This window comes from Chelonoidis abingdonii, chromosome 9 (genome assembly GCF_003597395.2).
Source record: "Chelonoidis abingdonii isolate Lonesome George chromosome 9, CheloAbing_2.0, whole genome shotgun sequence".
Classification (NCBI taxonomy): Eukaryota; Metazoa; Chordata; order Testudines; family Testudinidae; genus Chelonoidis; species Chelonoidis abingdonii.
In genome coordinates, this window is record NC_133777.1 from 3,003,180 (window position 1) to 3,025,757 (window position 22,578).

Here is a 22,578-nt window from a genome sequence, read left to right on the forward strand (position 1 = left end):
ATAGACTAAAGCTGTGCTCAAATGCAAAGAAAGTCAGCGTGTGGGTGGCAGGTGCTGTTACAGAGCTAACGGCCAATGTTCGGCCAGCACAGTCTGCTGTGTTCGGAGATGTGCGAGCGCGGCATGGACGAGGATCAGTGTGATGCATTGAGCAGCAGGGCTCTAGACAGAGACAACCTTGATGATGACAACTTTGAAGATGTGTGGGACTGAAAACATTTATTCAAGACTAACGTCCCGAAGATCAGCCACAATCAATGCCTTTTTTATGTACGCAATGCAGCCCTGTGTCAAAGTAGAATTAAAAAGCCACTGATTTTTCAATGTTTTTCCAAACAACACAGCTATGTAGTTGTTCATAATTGTACATGTTTTGTACCACGGTGTGCGTGGGAGAAAGGGTTTTCAAATGATACCCAACTCGACCCATTTCCAATAACACTGTAATGATCAGACCTGGAGGAGGGAACCAGAGAGATGGGGGGCAGGGGGTGAGTCCCCTCCTCCCCCACCACACGGCAGAAGATGATACCTCTGAAACTCTGATTCTGTAGATTTTTATGAATCAAATGCCACTTCCCTGGTCTTTCAATCACTACTTTGCTCACAGAAGGAGATTTTACTACATTGTGCTCCCAGACCATTTGCCAGGAGAATGTAAATTGCTTCTGTTCTGCTCCAGCGGCTCACGAGGGAAGCCTCTCTTACTTAGCTCATGGAGAAGTGCAAGAATAGAGGAGACTAACCATGCATGCAAGCTTGGCTGTGGTTAGCCTCTCTCTCTCTAATACATTGCTCCAACCATTAAATAAAATGGTTTGGTTGAAGGCGGCCATTGGTCACTATCTCACTGGTCTCAGGTTTCCAAAGGAGGAAAAAACTCCAGTGCTGAAATGCAGGTCTGGTCTACATTACAGACCTATATTGCTATAACTATGTCGCTCAGGGGCGTGGATTTTTCACACCCCTGAGCGATGTCATCATATCAACCTTAGCACCATCCACCTGGGTGGTTATGTCACCAGGAGAGCTTCTCCTACAGACAGAGCCACCACCTCTAGGGGAGGTGGATTAACTGCGCGGAAGGGAGCAGCTCTCCTCCATTGGTCTAGGGCGTCTTTATTAAGCACTCCAGCAACGCAGCTGCATCAGGACCAAAGCAGTGTTTTAACTGTAGATTTGCCTCCACTCAGACCTGCAGGGTGCAAGCGGCTGCTTGCACAGGGTAATGCCCTCAGGCTCCGGTCAGAGTGGAAGAACGGTGAAATCTCACCTTGAGACAAGTAAGAGCAAGAGGCCGAACTCCTGAAGGGGTTCAGACCAGAATGGGGAGAGAGGTGCAGCTAGCCCCATAACCGTGACACAGCCCTTGGGGAGAGAGAGAGAGAGAGAATCAAATAACATTCACTGCAGATCAGTGTCACCTGCCATGGAAATGTACAAGTTCTGCTCAATGTGCAGAATTTATATTAACGGATGGATCCAGGCTGGGGCTGCTCATTCATCTGCCAACACTGTCCCTTCCCCTTATCCCAGGTAAATCCAGGCTCTGGCTAGTTGATGTGAGGTCAGTAATCCTAGTCTGCACAGCCTGTGCGCTTGGAATAAACACTATCAAGTTCCTCGCAATGCTAGTCTCTCTCTCTCTCTCTGATACAGTCATACATCCACACTGCATCGGCAATTTTGCTGAGGAAAGATAGATACTGTACCTTTTAAAAAAAAAAAAAAAAAAAAATCAACAAATGAAGTCACATTAAATGCAGCCTCTTTTGGCTTTAGGGAAGAGAAGGGGGCAGTGAAAATCAACAGCCTTTACAGTTCAGGGTCATAAGCAATCGCTTTTATTTATGGTGTACAGCAACAGTTCCCTTGCACAGCCAAGGCGAAAGCAAAGAGCGCTCTCGTTATGAATTCAACTTACCAGCCCTGAGAAGACTGCTTAATGGGATTCAGTGTTATGCACACAGAGAGACATGATAGCTTCTGTGTCTCAGAGCTAGACACATTGCCCAGGTGCAACAATGTATGCAGACAGGAATGCTTTCTGCGCAAACCAGTTAAAATTCACAGGACTCTCCGCTGTAAAAGCTGGAGTAGAGATCAATTCAATGGGAATTATTATTCACATGCAACAATCTGTTCTGGGCATTTAAGGCCAGGCCACAAAAGCCAGGGTACAGCATCCAGCCTGACACCCATCAGGCTTCACTCGAGTCACTGCGAAGTCCAAAGGCAGCTAAAGCCACCAAGCCTGGCTGTTTAGGACACTGGGCAGGGTCCTTTCAGAGCAGGAGCTCCTTTGGGAAACAGCACCTCTATCCGACAGCTGACATCTCTGCTGAAGCTTTACTTGAAAGGAGGCACTTGGATTCCTTGGCCAAGGCAAAGGCAGGCTGGCTATAAAAACAGGAAACAAGGCCCAGTTGCCTGAGCAGAGGACTGGGAGTCAGGATCACCACCCCTCAATTCTGGGTTTGATGCCGATTCCGTCTGTAGCCCTGCACCATGCACTTCACTGCATTTTAGATCTTCCCTACGCAAAATGGGGATCAGGCGCAGAGGGGTGCCACTGACACAGGGTTTTGCAGTGAAATATATCACTACAACATGAGCTCACACTGGCCACCTGAGTGCTCTCATCACAGCTACATTCTCCCACAGAACCAAAGAGAACCAGGACATGTCTGGTTTGCAAAGAAAAAAGCATTTTAAGAGGATGCAGGGGTCAGCGTCCAGTTACAGAGCTCAGAAAAACAAAGGCTTCCAAAGAGCTCTACTCCCAAATTCAGACAGGAGAGCACCACCTTCTTGATGAAGAACACCGATTAATATGGAAAGCATCTCCTCTTGTAATGCAAGGAAACAGACAAGCTTCTTATCACAATGCGAATTCCAAGGAGAAAAGTTTAAAAGAAATGCAGCTTTTTAAAAAATGTCAGGTCTGGTTATAAAAATCTTAATTTGCACAACTTGGCAAATGCATGAAGAAAACACAAAGGTGTAAGCTTCTAATTAGCACCGAGATTCACAGGGAGAAGCAAGATACAGTTTCTGAAGAGCCTCATGATCCAGGAGCTAACAGTTCAAAGACTGGTTAAGTGAGATGCTAGTGGGCTTGATTGAGCCACTTGGATGGACAGAGGACTGGACAGAACAACGGAAAGCCAAATTAGAACATCTGCATCACTCCCATCAACTAAAAAGGAATAAACTTGGGAATTAACTGGCCCTTTGACTTTATGGCTTTGGTATGATGCTCTTCCTCCAGCTAGCTGTGAAAATGAAATAGAACTACAGCAAAGCATGGAGCTTTCATTTCAATCAGGGTTTTCACTGTGTTCTTGTCATTACCCCATGATGCTGTTTGCGCAGTGTCACTGTGCAGTGCAGGACGTCTGCCTCTGATTTACAGCAAGGCACTTAAATTTCATCTTCTCAGGCCTCTTAATCACCAGGACGAAGGCTTGCCCTGCTCAGAATATTAAGTGACCCGGGAAGGTTGCCAGCTTGACAACACTGAGGCCAGAGTCTTATTTAGATACAGAACAAGGGCAGCCCTGGCAGTGGCACCACAAGCCCATTGCTCCATCAGTGTGAGCCAAGACTGACTGGAAGATGCCTCGTGTCTAGGGATGAGGAGAGGTTATTTCCTTTGCCCAGCCAGTCTGTGGGCTCTGCAGATGATGCCAATCACTGACATTTGTGAGAGCTTTTAAGGATGCACTATGCACCTCTACACTATGAAGAGAGAACCCACCCCCTGCAATTTGCATAGACCCACAAACAGCTGAGAGATGTTCACACCCTCCTATTACTGCTCACCTAGAGGGGAAAGACAATGCTGTATTGCTATGAACCTGACCATGCCAACCATGGCCCTTCAGAAGGGGAAGTTTGGACATTAATATGACAGCCAGAAATCCAGGAGCTTCAGAGAAGTTCAAGATAAACAGGCAAGGGGAGAGCACAAACAGGTGCAACCATTCCTTCAGAGCATCATGTGACTGACAGACAGTGGGATCACAGAGGAACGGAACACCCGGTCCGACAGGAACTGAGGGAGAAGGAAGCGCTACAGACAGGCTTTTTGCAGAGAAATGGCAGTCAGCTCTGAATCGAAGAGCTCTGAATATTCCTAAGAAGGCTGGAAATCCTGAGGAGAAACCCTTTCTACAGCTCTGGAGTTCCAAAGCCTAGAGTGAAAATCACAAAGGCAAAGAAATGCCTAAGGCAGAGGAAGAAATTGTCTCCTGCCCTGGAAACTGGGGTGAGCCCAAGTGGAACGGCTCAGAGTCAATCCTTTTCCCCAAGTCTGGAGGTCTGGTGTGAGCTTTTATGGGAGGAGAGTTGGGATCAAGTTGTTTAGCAAGACTGGGGGGAAATGCCGCTGGAATCTCGGGACGTTCTTCCCCCTTTCAGTCTAATTAGAAACAGAACACACACAGTGGAGCAAGGAATCTCTGAAAGCAATGCATCCATAACTAAAATGATGCAAATTGGAAGAAGATAATCTGTTTTCAAAACCCCAAACTGTGATGGAGTAGGGGCTGTCTGTGTGGGGGATGGGAGAGCAGGGGATGTCTTTAGGTGAGGGACAGGATCTTTAAGCCTGTAACCTGAGCCAGGCAGGGGGGAGGGGGTGAGCACCTTGGGTGAGGAAACGGAACACAGAAATCGGCCGGCGGGAGGAGGGGCAGGGCAGTTTGGGTTTGGGGCTGTGGGGCGGAATTCAGGGTATCCTAGCTGGGATCCAAGCACCCTGAAAGCCCAGAAGGACTCGATGGAGGGGTCCTGACTGTGCCTGGAAGCTCTGCTGTAACCTGCGTTCCTGTTGTCCCAACAAACGAAGGTTTAGAAAACAGATGGACACACTAGCATTTGGGCTGGAGGCACCAGGGCCTCTAGATGGAAGGGCAGAGTACCCAGAGGTTTTCTGGAAGATGGTTACCAGCAATTTCAGATGCAACAGGCAAGTACTGGGCCATTCAAATCAACAGAGCACACAATCTTATCTCAGAGACCACTGGAGTACGAACAACCTCCGACAATGCTTGTTAAGCTCCATAATTAGAGAAGGTGTCGTTGCAAGCAGTGGGAAAAGAGAAAATTGAGTTTCAATTAGAGCTGGGTGAAAACTGGAAAAATAATTAAGAATTCCATGACCGGTCAATCCAGTTTTTAAATTAATTTGCTTCATTTCTATTCAGTATCCTCATATTCACGTCCTCAGAATATTCTAGTGAACAGGCTTTTCAGGCCAGAATGTCCATGAAAACAGCAGATTTTAAGCCAGTATTGGATGGTATGCAGAGAGGGTGAAATTCAGCTCTGTGCAAAGCAACAACACAATGTCTACGTGCAACTTAAGCCTTCCAATTTGGCCTTAAATGGTGCACAGGCCTCCTGCTAGCGTTCTGCACGGAGGGGAATTTCATCTCAGAATGCAAATGTTATAGTCACTTCCTGCACCGATCTCACTTCAGACTGGATTCCATGAGTCAGGTTAAACCCACCAGAGAACAGAACATGCACACACAGCTCAGACTGAATACTCAGAACAACCAAGCAACATTCTAACAACTAACCATTAAAACATATGCGGGGTGGGGGCAACATGATCAGCTCATGGACAATTTACAAAGGAGGGAGATGTGGGGGTGGAGGACACATCTTGAATAAGCAAGTAATTAAATTCACCTCAGCTCCAATTTAAACTCCGGGATTTTGTTTTGCTTCCACGATTTCGCACCAGCAGTTACCATGAGAAAGAGTCCAGCACGTATACATTTTAAAAAGAGGGGCTTGGTGTAGAATTTTGTCAGTCATAGGATGAGCAACAGAACTAACAGGATTTTTCCAAATCCATGATTTGCCCCCTATAGTATTGTTAGGTTGGAGGCTGCATGGCCCTCACCAAGCATGTCTGGATCTATCAAGCTGCTGGGTTTGCTAGCCAATTTTCACAAACGAGGGATCTAGTGAATGCCCCTTTGGTTAGTGCTAGCTGAAAAAATGATAGATACCTGTCATAAACAGATAGCTACGGGTTAATGTTTCTTTCACCTGTAAAGGGTTAACAAAGGGAACCAAACACCTGACCAGAGGACCACTCAGGAAACAAGATTTTTAAAAGCAGGGAGGGAATGTTTGGGTGTGTGTCCCTTTGTCTGTGTCTCTGGTCTGTCTCTCGGCTACAAGAGGGATCTTTCTATCTTCAAGCTTCTAATCTTCAGTTTCCAAGTTGTGAGTACAAAGGTAGAAAAACAATAGGCTTTTATTGTTTTTTTGTATTTACATGTGTGTAGTTGCTGGGATGTTTAAATTGTATTTCTTTTTGAATAAGGCTGTTTATTCATATTTTTCTTTTAAGCAATTGACCCTGTATATTGTTATCTTGATACACAGACCATTTTTATGTCTTTTCTTTCTTTTTATATAAAGCTTTTCTTTTTAAAACCTGTTGGATTTTCTTTTCTAAGTGAGGCTCTAGGGGATAGAAATCCCTGTGCCAGGATTACAGTCTCTCTCAGGGAAAGACTGGGAGGGGGAAAAAGAAGGAGGGGGGAAGGTAAATTGCCCTCTCTGTTTTGTAATTCAAGGAGTTTAAGTACAGTAATCTTCCAGGATAACCCACGGAGGGGAAGCCTGGGGAGAAAGTAAAGAGAAGACAAGGGGAGGGGGGTTATTTCCCTTTGTGGTAAGACTCAGGGCATCTGAGTCTTGGGGTCCCCCAGGGAAGGTTTTGGGGAGACCAGAGTGAGCCAAACACTGGAAATTTTTGGCTGGTGGCAGCGCTATCAGATCCAAGCTGGTAATTAAGTTTGGAGGTTTCATTCAGGCACCCACATTTTGGACTCTAAGGTTCAGAATTAGGAATTATGCTTATGACACTACCACCCACAGACAAGACAATGCCAATGCCAGGGCTGAGGACTGATCTGATTGCATGTCTGAGACAGAGGCAGCCAGAAAGTTGGTGGAAAGCAGCAGAAAGTCGGGAGACAACGAAAGAATTTATAGCATGACTCAGAGAAAGCAAAGAGACAGCTTTTGGTCACAGTGGTGGCTGGAAAGGCAGGCTTGGAAAGGTATGTAAGGAAACTGCCCCGTTTGATTCCTACTGTATTCAGGGAAACAGAACTTCGTACATTCTTTGTAAGTAAACAGGATCGCACCACAGAAATACCTGACACCACTGCCAATTTCTCCTCCTAGCAGAAACAACTGGCAAGACCCCCAAAATTAACTAAATGCTTGAGCTAAAAAGAGGAAACAGTAGATTCAATTATGGAAAGAGTTAATTTCTTTTTAAAGAGACACTAACGGAGCCTATTGGAATGAACTAGAATACAAGATGGGAGGCCTATCCTTTGGAAGGAAACCAAGAAAATAGCATAGGAATTTGGACAGACATTTCTGTCACTTAATGAAAGTCAATGGCATCTACAAAAGACACTGGGTTTTGTCCTTTCAAATGATCAGGCTAAACACACTTACTTTCTGCTCTGGATTTGTTTAGATGCAGCTCTACCATTAACAACAGCGATGCGTAAAAGATCATTTTTCATAAGCCCCCATCCATACCCAAACACCTTGGGCTGGCTACCCCAGGGTGTACAGAGCCTTGGAGAGTTCTGGCACTTCCCACCTAAAAGGAGACGATCGCTGTCTTTTCTGATGGACTCAAAATGCTCCCACCATAAAAATCAGCTTAAAAAAGAAAAGATGCTGAAATAATTTCTATGCCCAAACTAAAAATTAATGGACAGAGTTTGATGCATTTTGTGAAAAACTGAATCCTTGCTGGGCCACTCGTATTTCTACACCACCACAGCTCTACTTCGCACAATGTATTTAAACTGAAAGGAATATTGTGCTCAGAGACTATTCTGAAAAACAAACCTGGCAAAGGGGCTGTGCACATGACAGAATGATGAAAAACTAACAGTCCATTAGAAACGACAATGCCAGATTAATTTTAAAGGGGTTTCTATTCATTTAGATTTGTTCAGTATTATGTAAACCATTACAAAATAGCTTTGCGGAGACCTAATGGTTTAACATTCTTGAAATTAATAGCGGCTGGGACCACTAGACCGTAGCCCCATAGCTCATCCTCTTTGGGAGGAGAGAGGATCATCATGCCTCTCTTCCAATGTAGTATTGAAATCAGATGCCAGAGAGGGCCTTGGATGCTGCATGAAAAATGTTACAGGCAGCCACCTGGGTACACAGAAGCACCTTGGACAGATCGCTCCTCCTTAGAGAGAAGCAGTAGGGACTTTGCAGACTGTCCATTCTGTTGGTGAGCTGTACAGGAAGACACAGTGGGTATGTTTGCAGGGCTTGCATGCCAGACAGAGACATAAACAAACTGTTTATTCATTGTGTTTTATCAAGCAGAGAGACACAATCTGGCACACGCACAGTGAGGACACGGCTGTATGATTCAGCATAGGAACAGCAGCTTTCTGGTGCTTACTAGACCACCCTGCATTTCTGTTCTCCTGTGAGGGGACGGGGGGGCACTGATTCAGAGTGGAGCAGTTCTGCAAAGCTGCTCTTGGCGCGCCTTGCACCACTTCTCCACGGTACAGAGGCAGCAATCAGGAGGACTGGCTGGTCAGTCACAACAGCACAGATGCACCCAGCTACACTAGGCCTTTCTTGAACTGCCACCCCACTGGGTGCTCACTTTGCAAAGAGATTCAGACTCAAAGGTCCCATTGAGGAATTGGCTGCAGCATCTTCCCTTTGCTGGGTGTATTCAGACCCACTCCGGTGTTTGGGTGATTCTGTCATTCACTATGGGCCGGCTGCAGAGTGGACATAAGCCTTAATTGTACTGGTACCTAAAGGAGGAGATTTTAGTTACACACCTGTGGGGTATGCCTGGAATTCCGGAACAACCGGTCCCAGACTTTGCTTCCCTGTATGCAGCTGAGTTAACTGCTGTGAATTCTGTATGTACAAGTGCGTCACTCATTGATTATTTACCAGGGCAGCCCAACTTACTGGCCCTCCGAGCCACATACAACGATCTGCAGAAGTTTGGGAGCCCCAGCAGGCATGTCCCAGGGGGCTGGAGCCCTGAAGCCCCTCTTCCTGCGGGGCAGAAACCAGAGGCAATGCATGGGGGGGGCACATGGGGTTACGTGCCCCCACATATTTTTGCCAGGGTTGCTGGCCCCACTTGATCACATTGTGCCGCCAGGCCCCCTCCTTGCACAGCAGCTGCTGGAGCTGACAAGCTGGGAGCTGCAGCCCTGGGGAGGGGTGGCACCAAACAGCTGGGAGCTGCAGAGAGAGCAGCTGCTTTTGCTGCTGCCCCTGGGGCTAAAGCAGTAGTCCCTCCCTGCAGTGCCCAGCTGTTTGCTGCTGCCTCGCCACAGGCGGCGCTAAGCCCTGGGAGCAGCAGGTGAAGGGGCAGGCATGGGGGGAGGCAAACCTTCAAGTTGTGCCCCCCACCCCTTCTCACCAGGTACCAGTCGTCTCTGGCAGAAGCCCTGCCGCAGGGTGGAAACCTTGAGCTTCTTCCCCCACCCCCCAAGTCTGCTAAGCGGAGATTGGGGTAGGCGGGACGCAACAGGGAGCTACACTCAAAGAGCCACATGTGGCTCGTGAGCCACGGTTTGGCCACCTCTGGATTATTACAATCCAAAAGGGACGCAGAATTCCCCAAAAACCCGAGAGCCTTAACCACCCCAGGTGATACACCGGCATGGCGTAGGCAGACCTGCTGCCTTCTCTTGGAATCTCTAGCTTTGGAGGGTACAACCAAGCCACCAGCAGACCTCTGGTCTGGTTTTCTGGACCTTAGCAGAGGCAAGCATATAGACCTGGTGCTCTGCATCATGGGGATTCAGGTTTTCTTCTCAACAGCCAATGACCCCAGCTGTGACCTTGGATAAGTTCCCTACCCTCTTGTGCCTCAGATTTCCCCATCCGTGCAATGAAAGAGACAGTGCTTATCTCACAGGTTGGCGAGTGGCTTAATTTTGTAGAGTTTTAGCGCGTCCGTTGAAGCAGCAACATTTTACGTTTGCAGCTGAATCTCAAGACATTTTACAACAGCCTTACCATGACGGGGAAAATTAATTAATTTCCCTTTTCATTAAACAGCAATAGCCCGCCATTTGTCAGTATAGAGTCCGTTAATTATAGCTTACTGAAAACAATATATAGTTAATTTACTTTAGTCAGAAAATTTGATGCCAAATCCCTAGATTACACAAAGTTGTGATGCGATGGTTTTGTTATTAGACAAAACACAAATTAAAAACCACATCCACTCATGCAGCAAAAACCTCCCATCTTATCAAGTGACAGACTCATCAGCCTTGCGCTGCAAACTGCAAGAGATGTACAATTACACAGTTGCTGCAGATAAGACAGTCTTCTGGCTGTACATCTCCATGTCCAAAACCCATTAGTTCTTTCCAAAATCTGTAATAAATTTCAGCAGAGTTACATAGTTTTCTTTGTATTGTTTCGCCACATGACTACTCAATATATGTTGCCTAAACTGATACGCTGGAGAAGTGAGTTAACCATAATTTGATTGTCTACTGGTACTAGAAAATGCAGACGACATTCCAATGAATAATTCAGCGGACTTCAGTATCCAAAGTCAGCGTTCTAGGCTCTGCATTGAGTAGTAAAACACATTCCATTTTAAAATACAGTATTGAGCAATTACTTTCAGCAAAACCGAATCCATAACTTTAAATTTGGTTTTACAAATCCAGCTGTAACTCGGCAGCTATATAAAACTCATCCACCTGCTCTGTCCCTAAAGCCTACTCTATTTGCAGGTAGCACCACCTCTGGTATTTCCACAGAGATTTCAAACCAATCCTTCTCTCTCTTATCCTAGGCACTGTACCAGAAAAAGACAAATACTAGAAAGATATTGTTCATACACCTGCTTACTAGCAACTTGAAAGAAACATTGATCTCATGGCAATCCTCCAAGAAATACAAGAGATCTGAGGAACTACTGAAAAGAATCCGGGGGGGAAAGAAGTTATTAGAGGAAAAGTGCATGTTTTCTACAGAATGAATCTAAATGCTGTGTGCTGGATCGAGACATTAAGGACACTACAAAGCTGACAAGGACATATTTTTGCTTGGTTTGGATCATAGGCACAGCAAGTACCTAACACTTCTATCTACACTTGGGGCAAGATTCTTACACATTTTGAGCTACTGCCTACCAAAAAAAGCAAAGCAAGGTGCAGACAGGCACAGCAGGAAAGGTGTTGTAGGATGGTAACAGATAAAGAACAGGTCATTGATTTATTATAGGGTCACAATCAGTATTCAGCAAGATATATCAGTCAGCATAGCAATGTGAAAAACAGGCCCAAAAGCTACTGTTACAGTGATGCAAAAGGAGGGACATCATGCTATGAAAGGTGCTATATACCCCAAGTCCAGGCTGTTAGTACAGCTAGTCAAGCAGCAAAACAACCGATTCACAAATAAAGCACTAATTTCAACATGCTACTGGTCACAGAGCTATCAGCTATTCAGGAGTCTGTTACATAGTTGTGAAAGTGTTCACAAATCCCAGATTTACAATGTTTAACACAAATGTCTGAACATTCAAACCAGCAGCTCATTATATCTTGTTCTGCTATTTAAAAAGAAACAGCTCACTCAATCAAGGAGTAGACACAAAACCGTGCGAGTTTGAGAACCGATCTCACAACAAGAAACATGAATTTCAACAATCCAGAGCCTGGAGAGCCCTTATGAACAACAAATACCCCTGCAGAAATCAGGAATAGTCCATGAATGACTGTAGTCCATCACGGGTTAGGCATTCATGACAGGTTTCAGAGGGATAGCCGTGTTAGTCTGTATCAGCAAAAACAAGGAGTCGTCCTTGTGGCACCTTAGAAATCAACAAATTTATTTGGGTATAAGCTTTCGTGAGCTAAAACCCACTTCATCAGATGCATGGAGTGAAAAATACAGTAGGCAGTATACGCATTAGAGCACATGAAAAGATGGGAGTTGCCTTACTAAGTGGGGGAGGGGGTCAGTGCTAACGAATCGAGGCGGAAGTGGCACCAGCTAGCACAGGTGCAGCATCTCCCAAATGCCAGGTGGACCATGTTCTTGCGGTCGTGGCTTGTATGTGCATGGGGGCCTACTGACTGGTCTGCCTGCGGCCCGGAATTGCTGTCCGCAGGCCTGATCCACTTCATTGATGTCAACAGGACATAAAAACATGCTTAAGAACTTTCATGAACCAGTTTTCCTTGCAACGTTCATGGAGCCAAACGCCACTAAATGGCTACTCTTGGGCATTTACTCTCTCTTAAAAAGCTGGTTCCACAGCCTTGAATTCTCTCTCTGGACTGCTGTCCCTTAAATAAAACATGAAATGATACAAACAGGTCATTTTCGAGACAGGCAGGGCCCTGGTGGCAAGAAGCTGACGTCCTGGGGGCTGCCCCGAGAAATGGCAGCACAAATCTCTAATGCCAAAGAGAATTACTCACCTTTTCATGCTGGATGGGCGTCCAGCCTTCAGGAGCTCAATCCCGGCTCACCAGCAGCGTGGTACGGTCACCCCTAAAGAACAAGCCCTTCACAACAGGGAGTGTCTTCGCAGGACACAACTGCCACTTAGAAACATGGGGTGTTTGGAAAGAATCCGCTACCACCTGTCCAGGCTGCAACTTGCCTACAGGAGGCCACAGGCTGAGCAGGCCACGGAGGCTGACCTCCGTTGCTCCCTGAATTGGTCATGTCCAGGTAACAGCCGCCACATAATGGCACATGTGCACTGTGGTTGCCCATGGTTTAACTGTTCTGCAGATCAGCTGAGGTCTCCACCCTCCAGGGCTGTCACCAGCATGAAACATACACAAAACTATTATGTTTAAAGAGAAATATTTTCTCTGGCTGACTGTTTGGAAAGCTGGGCCTGTGCGGTGGCACATTGAAAGGGCTCCTTGAAATTTAGCAGCAAGCCTGAGTTAGACAGGGGTACCCGTGGTGGCAGTTCTCAGTCCTGAACGGGAAGAATGCAGCTGGCAGCTGAGGAGCTGGCATATGCCATGTCAATGCACCAGGGAGCTGAGGGGCTTTGAAATGCTGAAAGAACTCAGGAAACGTGCAACTCAACAGCACAAGGCTGCCATAAGCAATGACACAGGATCTGCTGCAACATGCTCTCCAGCTCCATCTCACCAAAGCAAGCTGCCCGCGCTGCCATCAGCCATTCTCTCGGATTGCTGGGTTCTTGTTTATTTACGTTTAATATTCAGGTAAACACTATGTCTGATGCTAATGGGGGGAGACAAATCCATTTCATTCCCTCATTATTCGCATTTGTATCCAGGCTGTTGACACAACAGGTTTGGAGTACTGATCGGCTCAGTGAGGGTATCTTTGGCTGAGCGGCTCATGCAGCACGTTTGTTTTCAGGCTCCAGAGGTGGGGCTGCAGGAGAGCAAAGTATCCCAGCTCTGTTTGTGTGCTGGGCGTCTCATGGATGACTAGGGGATGTGCGCATTGAGAAGCGAAAGCTCTACCAGCCACCTTTCCAAGGTGAGCTCCTTTCCCAGCCCCTCCAGCCTTGAAAGACTCTATTCATGCTGACCTGCTCGAGCAGGCTTTGCTCCCACTGATACAGTGATATGCTAGTGATGCACAACCTTTTCCATACAAGAGTCCCCCAGAGCCGCCCTTCAACTCCACTTTGCAGGCTCTAGCTGGGACTCCCCTCCCCTTTAGCAACATGGGACGGGCAGGTGGTTGTGAACCCCTGATTTCGAACCCAAGGAAGACCCATTATAAAACAAGAGGCCTTCTTTAATATCCTGGATTGGGCTGAGAAGTACTATATCACAAGGAAACACTGCACATTGCCCAGAAACCTCCTGCCAATCGATATATACACACCACACAAATGCAAGCACCTCTGAGGAGAAACGTAGCAGCTGTTTAAAAGGACGGTCAGGTCTAAAAATAATAATCACACTATTAAGGGAATGGAATTTCTTCCTCTCTCTTACTCACTCCACCTTAGATTACTAAAACAAAGAATGTTACACATCTCATTAACTAAGCACTATTTATGCTGCCTCTTTATTTTTCGCATTTCTCAGCTCAGACAAAGAAAATAGATTGGAGAATCACAGTCAATTCCCACTAATTTTCACTCTCAAGCACTAGCACAGTGCTGCAAAGTTCTGGCTGCAAATGCTGCAAGGGAATTTTCTGTTTGCAAAAAGAGTTTCCATTGAAGTTATATTTTAAAATATCAATAGAAATATTTTGATTGGTTTTCTGTTTTTCTTTTTTAAAAAAGCTTATAATATAAAACCTAAATCTGGGGACAAATTTCACTGATCAATGTCCATTGAACAGCACATGACTTCCTGGAGTGCAGCTACTGTATTAAGTTAAAACAACAGGAGGAATGCAGGCACACAGAATGTAGTTCCCCAAGACACTATCAGAAATTTGTGAATGAAGGATGCTATGTGGCCCTTTAATAACCGTGCATGATCAGGACCTCTGTTTCAGATCTTCTGTGAAGCCAATACTGATCAGCACCTGGGCTGCCCAGGACTGTGCTAGGACCCAGGGTCACACAGGCTCGGAGGGACAAGTATGTCCCGGTGTCAGCAACATCACTTCCAGCAGTGCCCTGGTCTGCTTTGCTGGTGGGTCCCTATGCAATGGGACCAGGCCTGGTTCTACTTTGCTGTTGAGATCAGCCTAAAGTAGTGTGGCTGCTGCAGCATAACCCACACTGTAACACAGACAAACAAAACACACTTTCAGATGCGGCCTCTTGCATGTCAGAGAGCCCTTCCCACAGCTCAGGGCTGACGCACTGCACAGACACCAGGCATACCTGAAAAGGAAGCACTGCCCTCAAGCAGGCTTCGAAAAAGCACAGTGGGGAGGGTGGAGATTAAACGAAACATTCCCTCTGCCAGTATTTTCCTATGTCCCATTCAGTGCTTAATTTGTAATGGAAGAGGTGCTGGAGCTCAAGCAATTTTTTTACATTCATAACTGACGCAGGAAGCCCAGAGGTGCCGGGGCTATGGACTGCCAAGCCCAGAGGTGCCAGGGCTCAACCTTGGCACATATCAAGCACAGCTCCCATTGTTAACAGCATAGCTATATGGGTCGGAATGAAGTTCTCTCCTACCCGCTGAGGTTTTCAACTCATGCTAGACTCTGCAGTGAGGTCATATGCCTGTGATTATGACATCAAATACACATACATGAAAGCAGCATCTTAAAACAGAAAATATAGTAATAATTGGATATATACCTATCTCCTAGAACTGGAAGGGACCTTGAAAGGTCATTGAATCTAGACCCCTGCCTTCACTAGCAGGACCAAGTACTGATTTTTCACCCCAGATCCCTAAGTGGCCCCCTCAAGGATTGAACTCACAACCCTGGGTTTAGCAGGCCAATGCTCAAACCACTGAGCTATCTGTCCCCCACCCCAGGAAAGTGTCTGCTTCTCCCATCTGAATTTCCCAGGCTATTACTAGTGTATGGCAATAGAAAACCTGTTTCCCTACACCCTGAGATGACAATATATCACATTCTGACACTCCACTAGAGCAGATAAAGCAAGGGCTGTGCAAAGCACATGTGTGTAACCCTGATGGTGCTTTAGCAGCAGCTGGGGAGGAAATCTTCCTCACCCTGAGAACTTGGAGGTTGGCATTTGCCACTCACGGAAAAGTTGAATACAAGAAGGAGGGACACCACGAAAAAGCAACATTGTATAAAGCTGTTCAACAGCACCTTACCCTGAAGTCAATTCCAACCGTAGAAATGAAGCTGCCGGCCAGGAAAGCGCCATCTTTAAACCGCACCAGAAGGCAGGTTTTGCCAACCCCAGAGTCACCAACCAACATCACCTACGACAAAAAACCAAGTGCAACGCAAGTTAGACATTATTGTAAAAAGGAGGAGGAGGGCTTTCCTTAGAGAAACCTAACTACCGAGAATGGTCCCAGCACCGAAGACCCCACTGATGTTAACGGGATTACTCACACACTCAAAGTAAAACACATGCCTCCATGTTTGCAGGCTTGGGGCTACAATTAGATTCACTTTTACTCAAGGCCAGGAGTGAGAACAAGTTTTCTACTTTTAAAAAATGTTATTAAAAATTATCACTTGTCCGAGATTAAAGAGACACCCCCTTGGTGTCCGACTTTGACCAAGGGAAGAAAAATCCCCTGTACAGATTGCTACGACATCCACGAATCTGCCTTGCAATGGCCAGATGCCTCTGTTCACATGACACTTACAGCAGATAACTTTAGGACCCTGGCAAAAGATAGTATGCTACAAACTTCAATCACTTTCATCAGAGAGAGATGCTTTGAGAGCTTCTGTTCTCCCTGTGTCATAACACAAAAATAAGGGGACATAAGAATGGCCACACTGGGTCAGACCAAAGGTCCATCTAGCTCAGCATCCTGTCTTCCCACAGCGGCCAGTGCCAGCTGCTTCAGACGGAATGAACAGAGGAGGTAATCATCAAGTGAAATGAAACAGAACGGTGGTAAATGCAAAACTGATAAGAGTGACTATTCTTTTCTACCCACCACGTAATTAGACTTTGGAACTCATTGACACCTGCTAAGGCCAAGAATTCAGCAAGATTCCAAAAGGGATCGTGATATTTTGACAAGTTAATCCTTCCAAAATTTTCGTTAGCAACATTAAGCCTCATAGTTCAGGATTTAAGCCAAACGCTGACTTTTAGAGACCAGGATGACACCTAATGTGGGTGGCAGATTATCCCATATCTGCCACTGTGAGGTTCTTCCACCTTTCTCTGAAGCATCTGGCACTGGCCACTCTTGGAGATGGGATACGGGGGTAGATGGACCTTGGGTCTGATCCATTATGGTAATTCCTACATTACATGCAGGTCACTGGGACTGCAGGAGGAGTAAGGGTAACAGAATTTGACCCCTAGTTATTCTGGGGTACAAAGGTATGTTATTTAACCAGACATGCCATGTAACCCGGCAATTTTTAAAATACACATTAATAACCCTAGAAAGATCCTCAGGGGACTCTTACAATGTACAGCCAGTATGCACGGTTTGGAGATATTGTCCTCAAGCCTAGATGCTACACACTATTAACAGCAGCATGTGCACAAGTCAGTAACAGGGCCTGAAAGCTTTGGACGATCTGGGCCATGTCTCCGTTTTACAGATAGGGGAACGGTAACAGTTGCACTCAGGTTTCATTCACTTCAGTGGAGCAGGATGCAGCCCAGATAAGTCAGTGGGCTAATTTTAAAGGTGCTGAGCACCTGCATCTTCCATTAGCTTCACCGGGATTTGTGGATGCCCAGTACTTCTGCGAGCCTGCCCCAAAGCCCACTGAAGTGAGCTGATTGACTAGCTTTGCTTTCAGTGGGTTTTGGATCAGGCCGCAACTGACTTATTGAGGATCACTCTGCGGGGACACTGGCAAAGATGGACTAGAAACCAGGGGTGCAATTCCAGTGGCAAAACTCCCATTGACGGGGCCAGGATTTCATCCTGGGAGTTCTGTGCCTGAGCAGCAGCCCATCCACCCCCACTCTCACCCCGGTCTTATTACTTAGTGTGTAAATCGTAACAGTACCAAAAAGCATTGTGTTCCAAGGTCCGATACACGCACACACACTCCAGTGTTATATGCATTATAACCTTAAAAATGGAGCTTGTCAATCCAGCCAGGCAGCAGATGGCTTCCCTTACAAAGATTAGCTCTCCGTAAATCAGTCTCACTCGGTGTCCTGTAATAAACAATCTTCTCTCTCCGGCTAAGATAGCTGCTTGCATAGCAGGAAGGAGTTCTGGTCTAGATTTCTGGCAAGAGGGCCAGCTCCAAGTTCATTTCTCAAATCCAGCCTTGGAATTCTGAGTCTGCCCAAATGCAGGGAGTTTAGTGGGATCAGCAACGTTCCCACGGGGCTGTTATTCACAACAAAAGGCCAAGCAGGACAAATCTCACTTGCACCAGTCCCACTCATTAACTGGGGATAGGAAAGGACAGCAGCTTAATCTTTATAGGTTCACAGACACCGACTTGCTAGCAAGTCACTTGGATTTGGACAGATGCACTGAGTTTCTCATCATCTTGGGTAGATGCCAGAATGCCAGATGGGGAAGGTCCACTGAGTCAGAGTCTGATCTCAGGTTATATGCTGACATCGCTCGGTTGACCTGAAGTCAGGCCCGTTGTACACAAATGCATTAAAGGTCAGAGTGTAGCCTCTGCCTTGTGCTCCTGTACACAGCAACGATCTCTGGTGAGGACTAGAGCCCTCCAGTGACTTCGAATAAGAGTCCTACAAATCAGCTCTTTATGGGCTGCGGGCCATTCATCTCTGTCACTCGTTCAAACACAAAGCCAGACCAAATTCAATCAGAGGCTGGTAGCTCCTGCTGGCAGCTCTTTGGCTTATTTGAAACATTTTGGTGTTTTCTATCCAGTTCCTAATGGAGCAGGTGTCCCAGTCAGGAAAAAGCACGGCTGCGGACAGTCCCTGGCCCCCTTGCTGCTCATCTCAGCAGAGACTAAGTACGGGATGGGTCAGAGAGATGGACAGCAAGAGAGGAGCCTTGCAAGCTAGAGCTGAGGCCATGCTGAGGTAGGGAAGCCTGAGCTGCTCCTGCCTCTGCTGCACCTTCTCTGGAGAGGAAACAGAACCGTTCAGGCTCCAGGGCTGCGGATGTGTCAGGAGCACTGAATTCACTTCAGCCAAAGGCAATGGATTTGTCACTCCACACACTGAATTTCTATCATGTCCTAGCTGTGCAGGGTGCCAAAGGCACCGAGTCTCTTTATACACTGCGCCAAGGTTCGTACCTTGCTGCAATCTGCACTGGCTTCCACACAGCTTGATCCTCAACGCCAGAGGGAACTGGGTTAAAGCAAGGCTCAGAGCAGGCTGGGTCATGTGAAATTACAGATTCGGGCCAAACAAAAACAGAGGGCTCCAAGGTGGACAAACAGAGGGCCTTGTGACTGCACTGGAATTGACATTTAGATCCAGTGGTGATAGGTGCCCCAGAAATACGGAGGAGACACAGACCAGGCTAAAGGTACAAACTAATGAAATTCCATTAGCAGCAGGCAGAATCAGCACATTGCAGCTGGTTAGAGGAACACTGTCATCTCAGTTTAGTAGCCAAGTTTAGATGTTGTTAAGGGGGAACCAGAGGGTTCCAATACCTAATTGGAACAGAAAGCTTTGTATTCATCATTGTAAAAGGTCAGCAGAAAAGGAGGATTTTTAAGGGGGATGGGAAGGGATTTGCATTTAAACCACCCGCTGGATCCCAGTCACTTGTGCCTGAGACTCAGAGAGCGAAACTGGCCAATCTAATTTCACTGCTGCAGCCCAGTGATGAAGAATCAGAAGAGAAATGAGCATGTGTCGGGGTTTAGAGGCGAGATTATCTGAACAGTGCCTCTTCCCAGTATGTTTTTCAGGGAGCTTCTCCCCCACAAGCACGAAGAGGAACTGTATCTGGAGTAGCCGCCTGCACAAGAGACTGTGGAAAGGTTTTTAATTCTCTCTTGGTACCACGCCTAGCCCAGTGCCTGGGGACGAGAGGCACCACTGCCCTACAGAGAATGCAGCTCACTTCCAGAACTCCAGAAGCAAAGAAAGAGCAGCTGCTGTACACAGGGGGACACTGACTTTTTAACGTTCCAGTGAAAGTTACAAGATCATAGAGGGTAACGCTGCACCCCTTAATGCCCCTGTTCCCTATGGCATATAACTGACTAGTCATCTCGTCACTGGGCTGTCAAGACAGGAACATCTTCAGCTATTTCTTTTCAACCTCATTTTTCAGACCCATTGGGGCAAGGGCCAGGGAGGCTGCAGAAGCCTGGAAGCTAGCAGGGCACCACGCTGGGAACTGCCTAACAGGGATGGGGGGGGGGGGTCGTGCCAGCCACAGGGGGTTGCTGCACACACTAACAGATATCCAGCGTAAAATAAAGTGTAGGTGAAAAACAGGGAAATCTCTGCCCTGCAGGGCTCACCACAGCCAGGGTTCTGGACTGGGTAGGAGAACTTTTCCTGGAGCCTTGTAAGTGGAAGTCATAGCAGTAGCAGGCTGGGTGCCAGGGGTTAGGTTTGAGGGGGAGAGACACGAAGATCTGCCCTTACCTTCTCCACTAACTCCCTTTCCCCCTGGTTCCAGGGAGACCCTCCTCTGTACCCAGCCCAACTCCCCGCCTCCACGGCGGCTGCTAAGGCGCAGCTCCACGGCTCTCAATCCGAGCTCCCGGGCTCTATTCCACCAACAGAGTGAAGCTGCAGGGCTCGGTCCCAGCCTCGCCTTCCCACCCATCTCCGACCCTGCCCAGCCTCCCTGGGATCAAAGTTGGCGCGGAGACTCCCGGCTCGGAAGCTGCTGATCCCCGTGCGGATCCCCTCCCTTTCCCCGAGCCTCCCCTGACCCATTGCCAGGGGCCTGACTGCAGGCGGGGGGACAGGGGGTCTCTGGAGTGGTTCATTTAACATGTCCAGCCACCCCGCCGCCATTCCCCCCGCTCCCCTTGTCTGCAGCCACAGCCTGACCCTCTGCAACCTATTCCCGGACGGGCCCCGAGTGCATCCCACTTTCCGGCACCCGGAGCCGGCACCCAGAGCAGGGCTCTCCCCCGAGGCTGTGCCGTGTGCCAAGACACCCTGGGCTCGGGCTGCAGCCTATTCCTGTATCCTGCTGGCCTCTCCTGGTCTCTGGGGCTGCCGGATCGTTCCCCTCGCCCCCAAACAGCCCGCGCCAACCAACGCCGGGTCCCTGCGCCTTAAAACTTGGGGGCGGCCTGGTCCCCGCGACCTGAGTCGGGCTCTCCTCGTGGGCCAGCGCGCTCCAAGTTCCGGGGCCAAACTCTCCCACACATATCGCCCTGGGCTCTTCAGACCCCCTTTGAATCTGTGCGCGCCGGGACCCGCCCAGCAGCAGCGGGTCCGTGCACTCCGGGCTCCCCTCCCCAGCTCCGGGCTCGGCGCGCCCCTACCCGGCACCCTGGTTCCCTCCAAGCATCTTAGTCCTCCCCCTAAACTTTGCGGGCTGCGCGCCCTGGCCCAGCGCCCAGGAGTCCCCTCCCCAACCCTTGGCTCGGGGCGTCCCTGCGGGTATCCGCCTGGCTCCTTCCCCAGCCCCGGGCTCCGTGCGCCCCTCCCGGGCCCCAGGTCCCCTCCCCAGCCCCGGGCTCCGTGCGCCCCTCCCGGCCCCCAGGTCCCCTCCCCAGCCCCGGGCTCCGTGCGCCCCTCCCGGCCCCCAGGTCCCTTCCCCAGCCCCGGGCTCCGTGCGCCCCTCCCGGGCCCCAGGTCCCCTCCCCAGCCCCGGGCTCCGTGCGCCCCTCCCGGCACTCCAGGGTCCCGCCCTGGGGTCGCTGCCCTGGTGCTGCCCTTACCTTGAAGGCCACGTCGTAGAACTCCCCGCTGCTGCTCAGGGGGGGCCGGCTGGGCAGCACCGCCCCGTTGAGGGGCAGCTCTGGGCGGGGGCGGCTGCTGCCCCCCTTGGCTCTGGCCGTCGCCGCCCCGCCGGCTTGGCCGTTCTCCTTGGCGGGGGGCAGCGCGGAGGAGGGCGAGGAGCTGCTCCCCCCCTTGCTCCTGAGGGTTTTCTTCCTGGACATGCTCCGGCCGGGCAGCGCCAGGCTCCCGGAGCCGGCTCGGGTGCGCTGGGAGCGGCGCGTTCAGCGCGCAGCCTGGGCCAGCCACCTGCAGGGGAGCGGGCGCAGCATCCCAGCCCCAGCGCAGCGCCGGGCTGCAGCTCTGCCCCTGCTGGCTCCGGGCAGCCTCCCGCTGACGGGCGCCTCCGGCAGCCACTGGGAGCGCCAGAGCCCGGGCAGGCGTCCAATGGCAGCCGGGCAGGGGCGGGACCCAGCCCCGGGGCTCCAGCGGCAATGCGCCCCGCCGGGGCAGGGAGCTGGGCTGCTGGGAGGTCGGGGGGCTGCGCGCTGACCCGCCTCCTTCCCTCCCTCGGTGGCGCCTGCTCTGCCTGCGAGCGCGGCGCCAAAAGTTACTGCGCGCCTCGCTGCGCTGCCCTTCGGAGAGGAAGATGCCCCTGGCCAGGGCGTGCAGTGAAGCGAGGCTGCGTTTGCAGCCCCCAGAGCCGCGGTTGTTGCCTTTGCACCCCCTCCCCGAGAGCCGCACGTGCTGCCTTTGCACCCCCTCCCCGAGAGCCGCGCGTGCTGCCTTTGAACCCCCTCCCCCCCCCCGAGAGCCGCACGTGCTGCCTTTGCACCCTCACCCCCTTCGGAGAGACGCGCGTGCTGCCTTTGCACCCCCACCCCCCTCGGAGAGCCGCACGTGCTGCATGAACTCTCCCAGGGAGCAGGGCATGATCCATTGACCCCTCCCACCCCTCCCGAAAACAAGGCATAGAATGACATTAACCGCCGCGCCCCGAAAGTAACACGGATCCCTCCCCACTACTAGAGCACGCACCCCCCACCCCCCCAGGAGCAGTGCATCCTACACTGACTTCCGCACACTCCTCCCGAGAGCAGTCCAGATTGCCTCCCCCCTGCATGTAA

General features: G+C 49.3%; 1 protein-coding gene across 1 annotated transcript in view; it reads right to left on the bottom strand.

Annotated features, from left to right (window-relative positions):
- RAB26 (RAB26, member RAS oncogene family) overlaps positions 1-21,718 on the bottom strand; it is a 226,301-nt gene extending 204,583 nt beyond the window's left edge. Inside the window, exons 1-2 of the mRNA XM_075069135.1 lie at positions 21,454-21,718; positions 15,807-15,917 (exon numbers count right to left, since the gene is read on the bottom strand). Coding sequence (XP_074925236.1) covers positions 15,807-15,917; positions 21,454-21,675 — 333 coding nt within the window. The 5' untranslated portion in view covers positions 21,676-21,718. The remainder of the gene's footprint in view (positions 1-15,806; positions 15,918-21,453) is intronic.
- Positions 21,719-22,578: the final 860 nt, after the last annotated feature.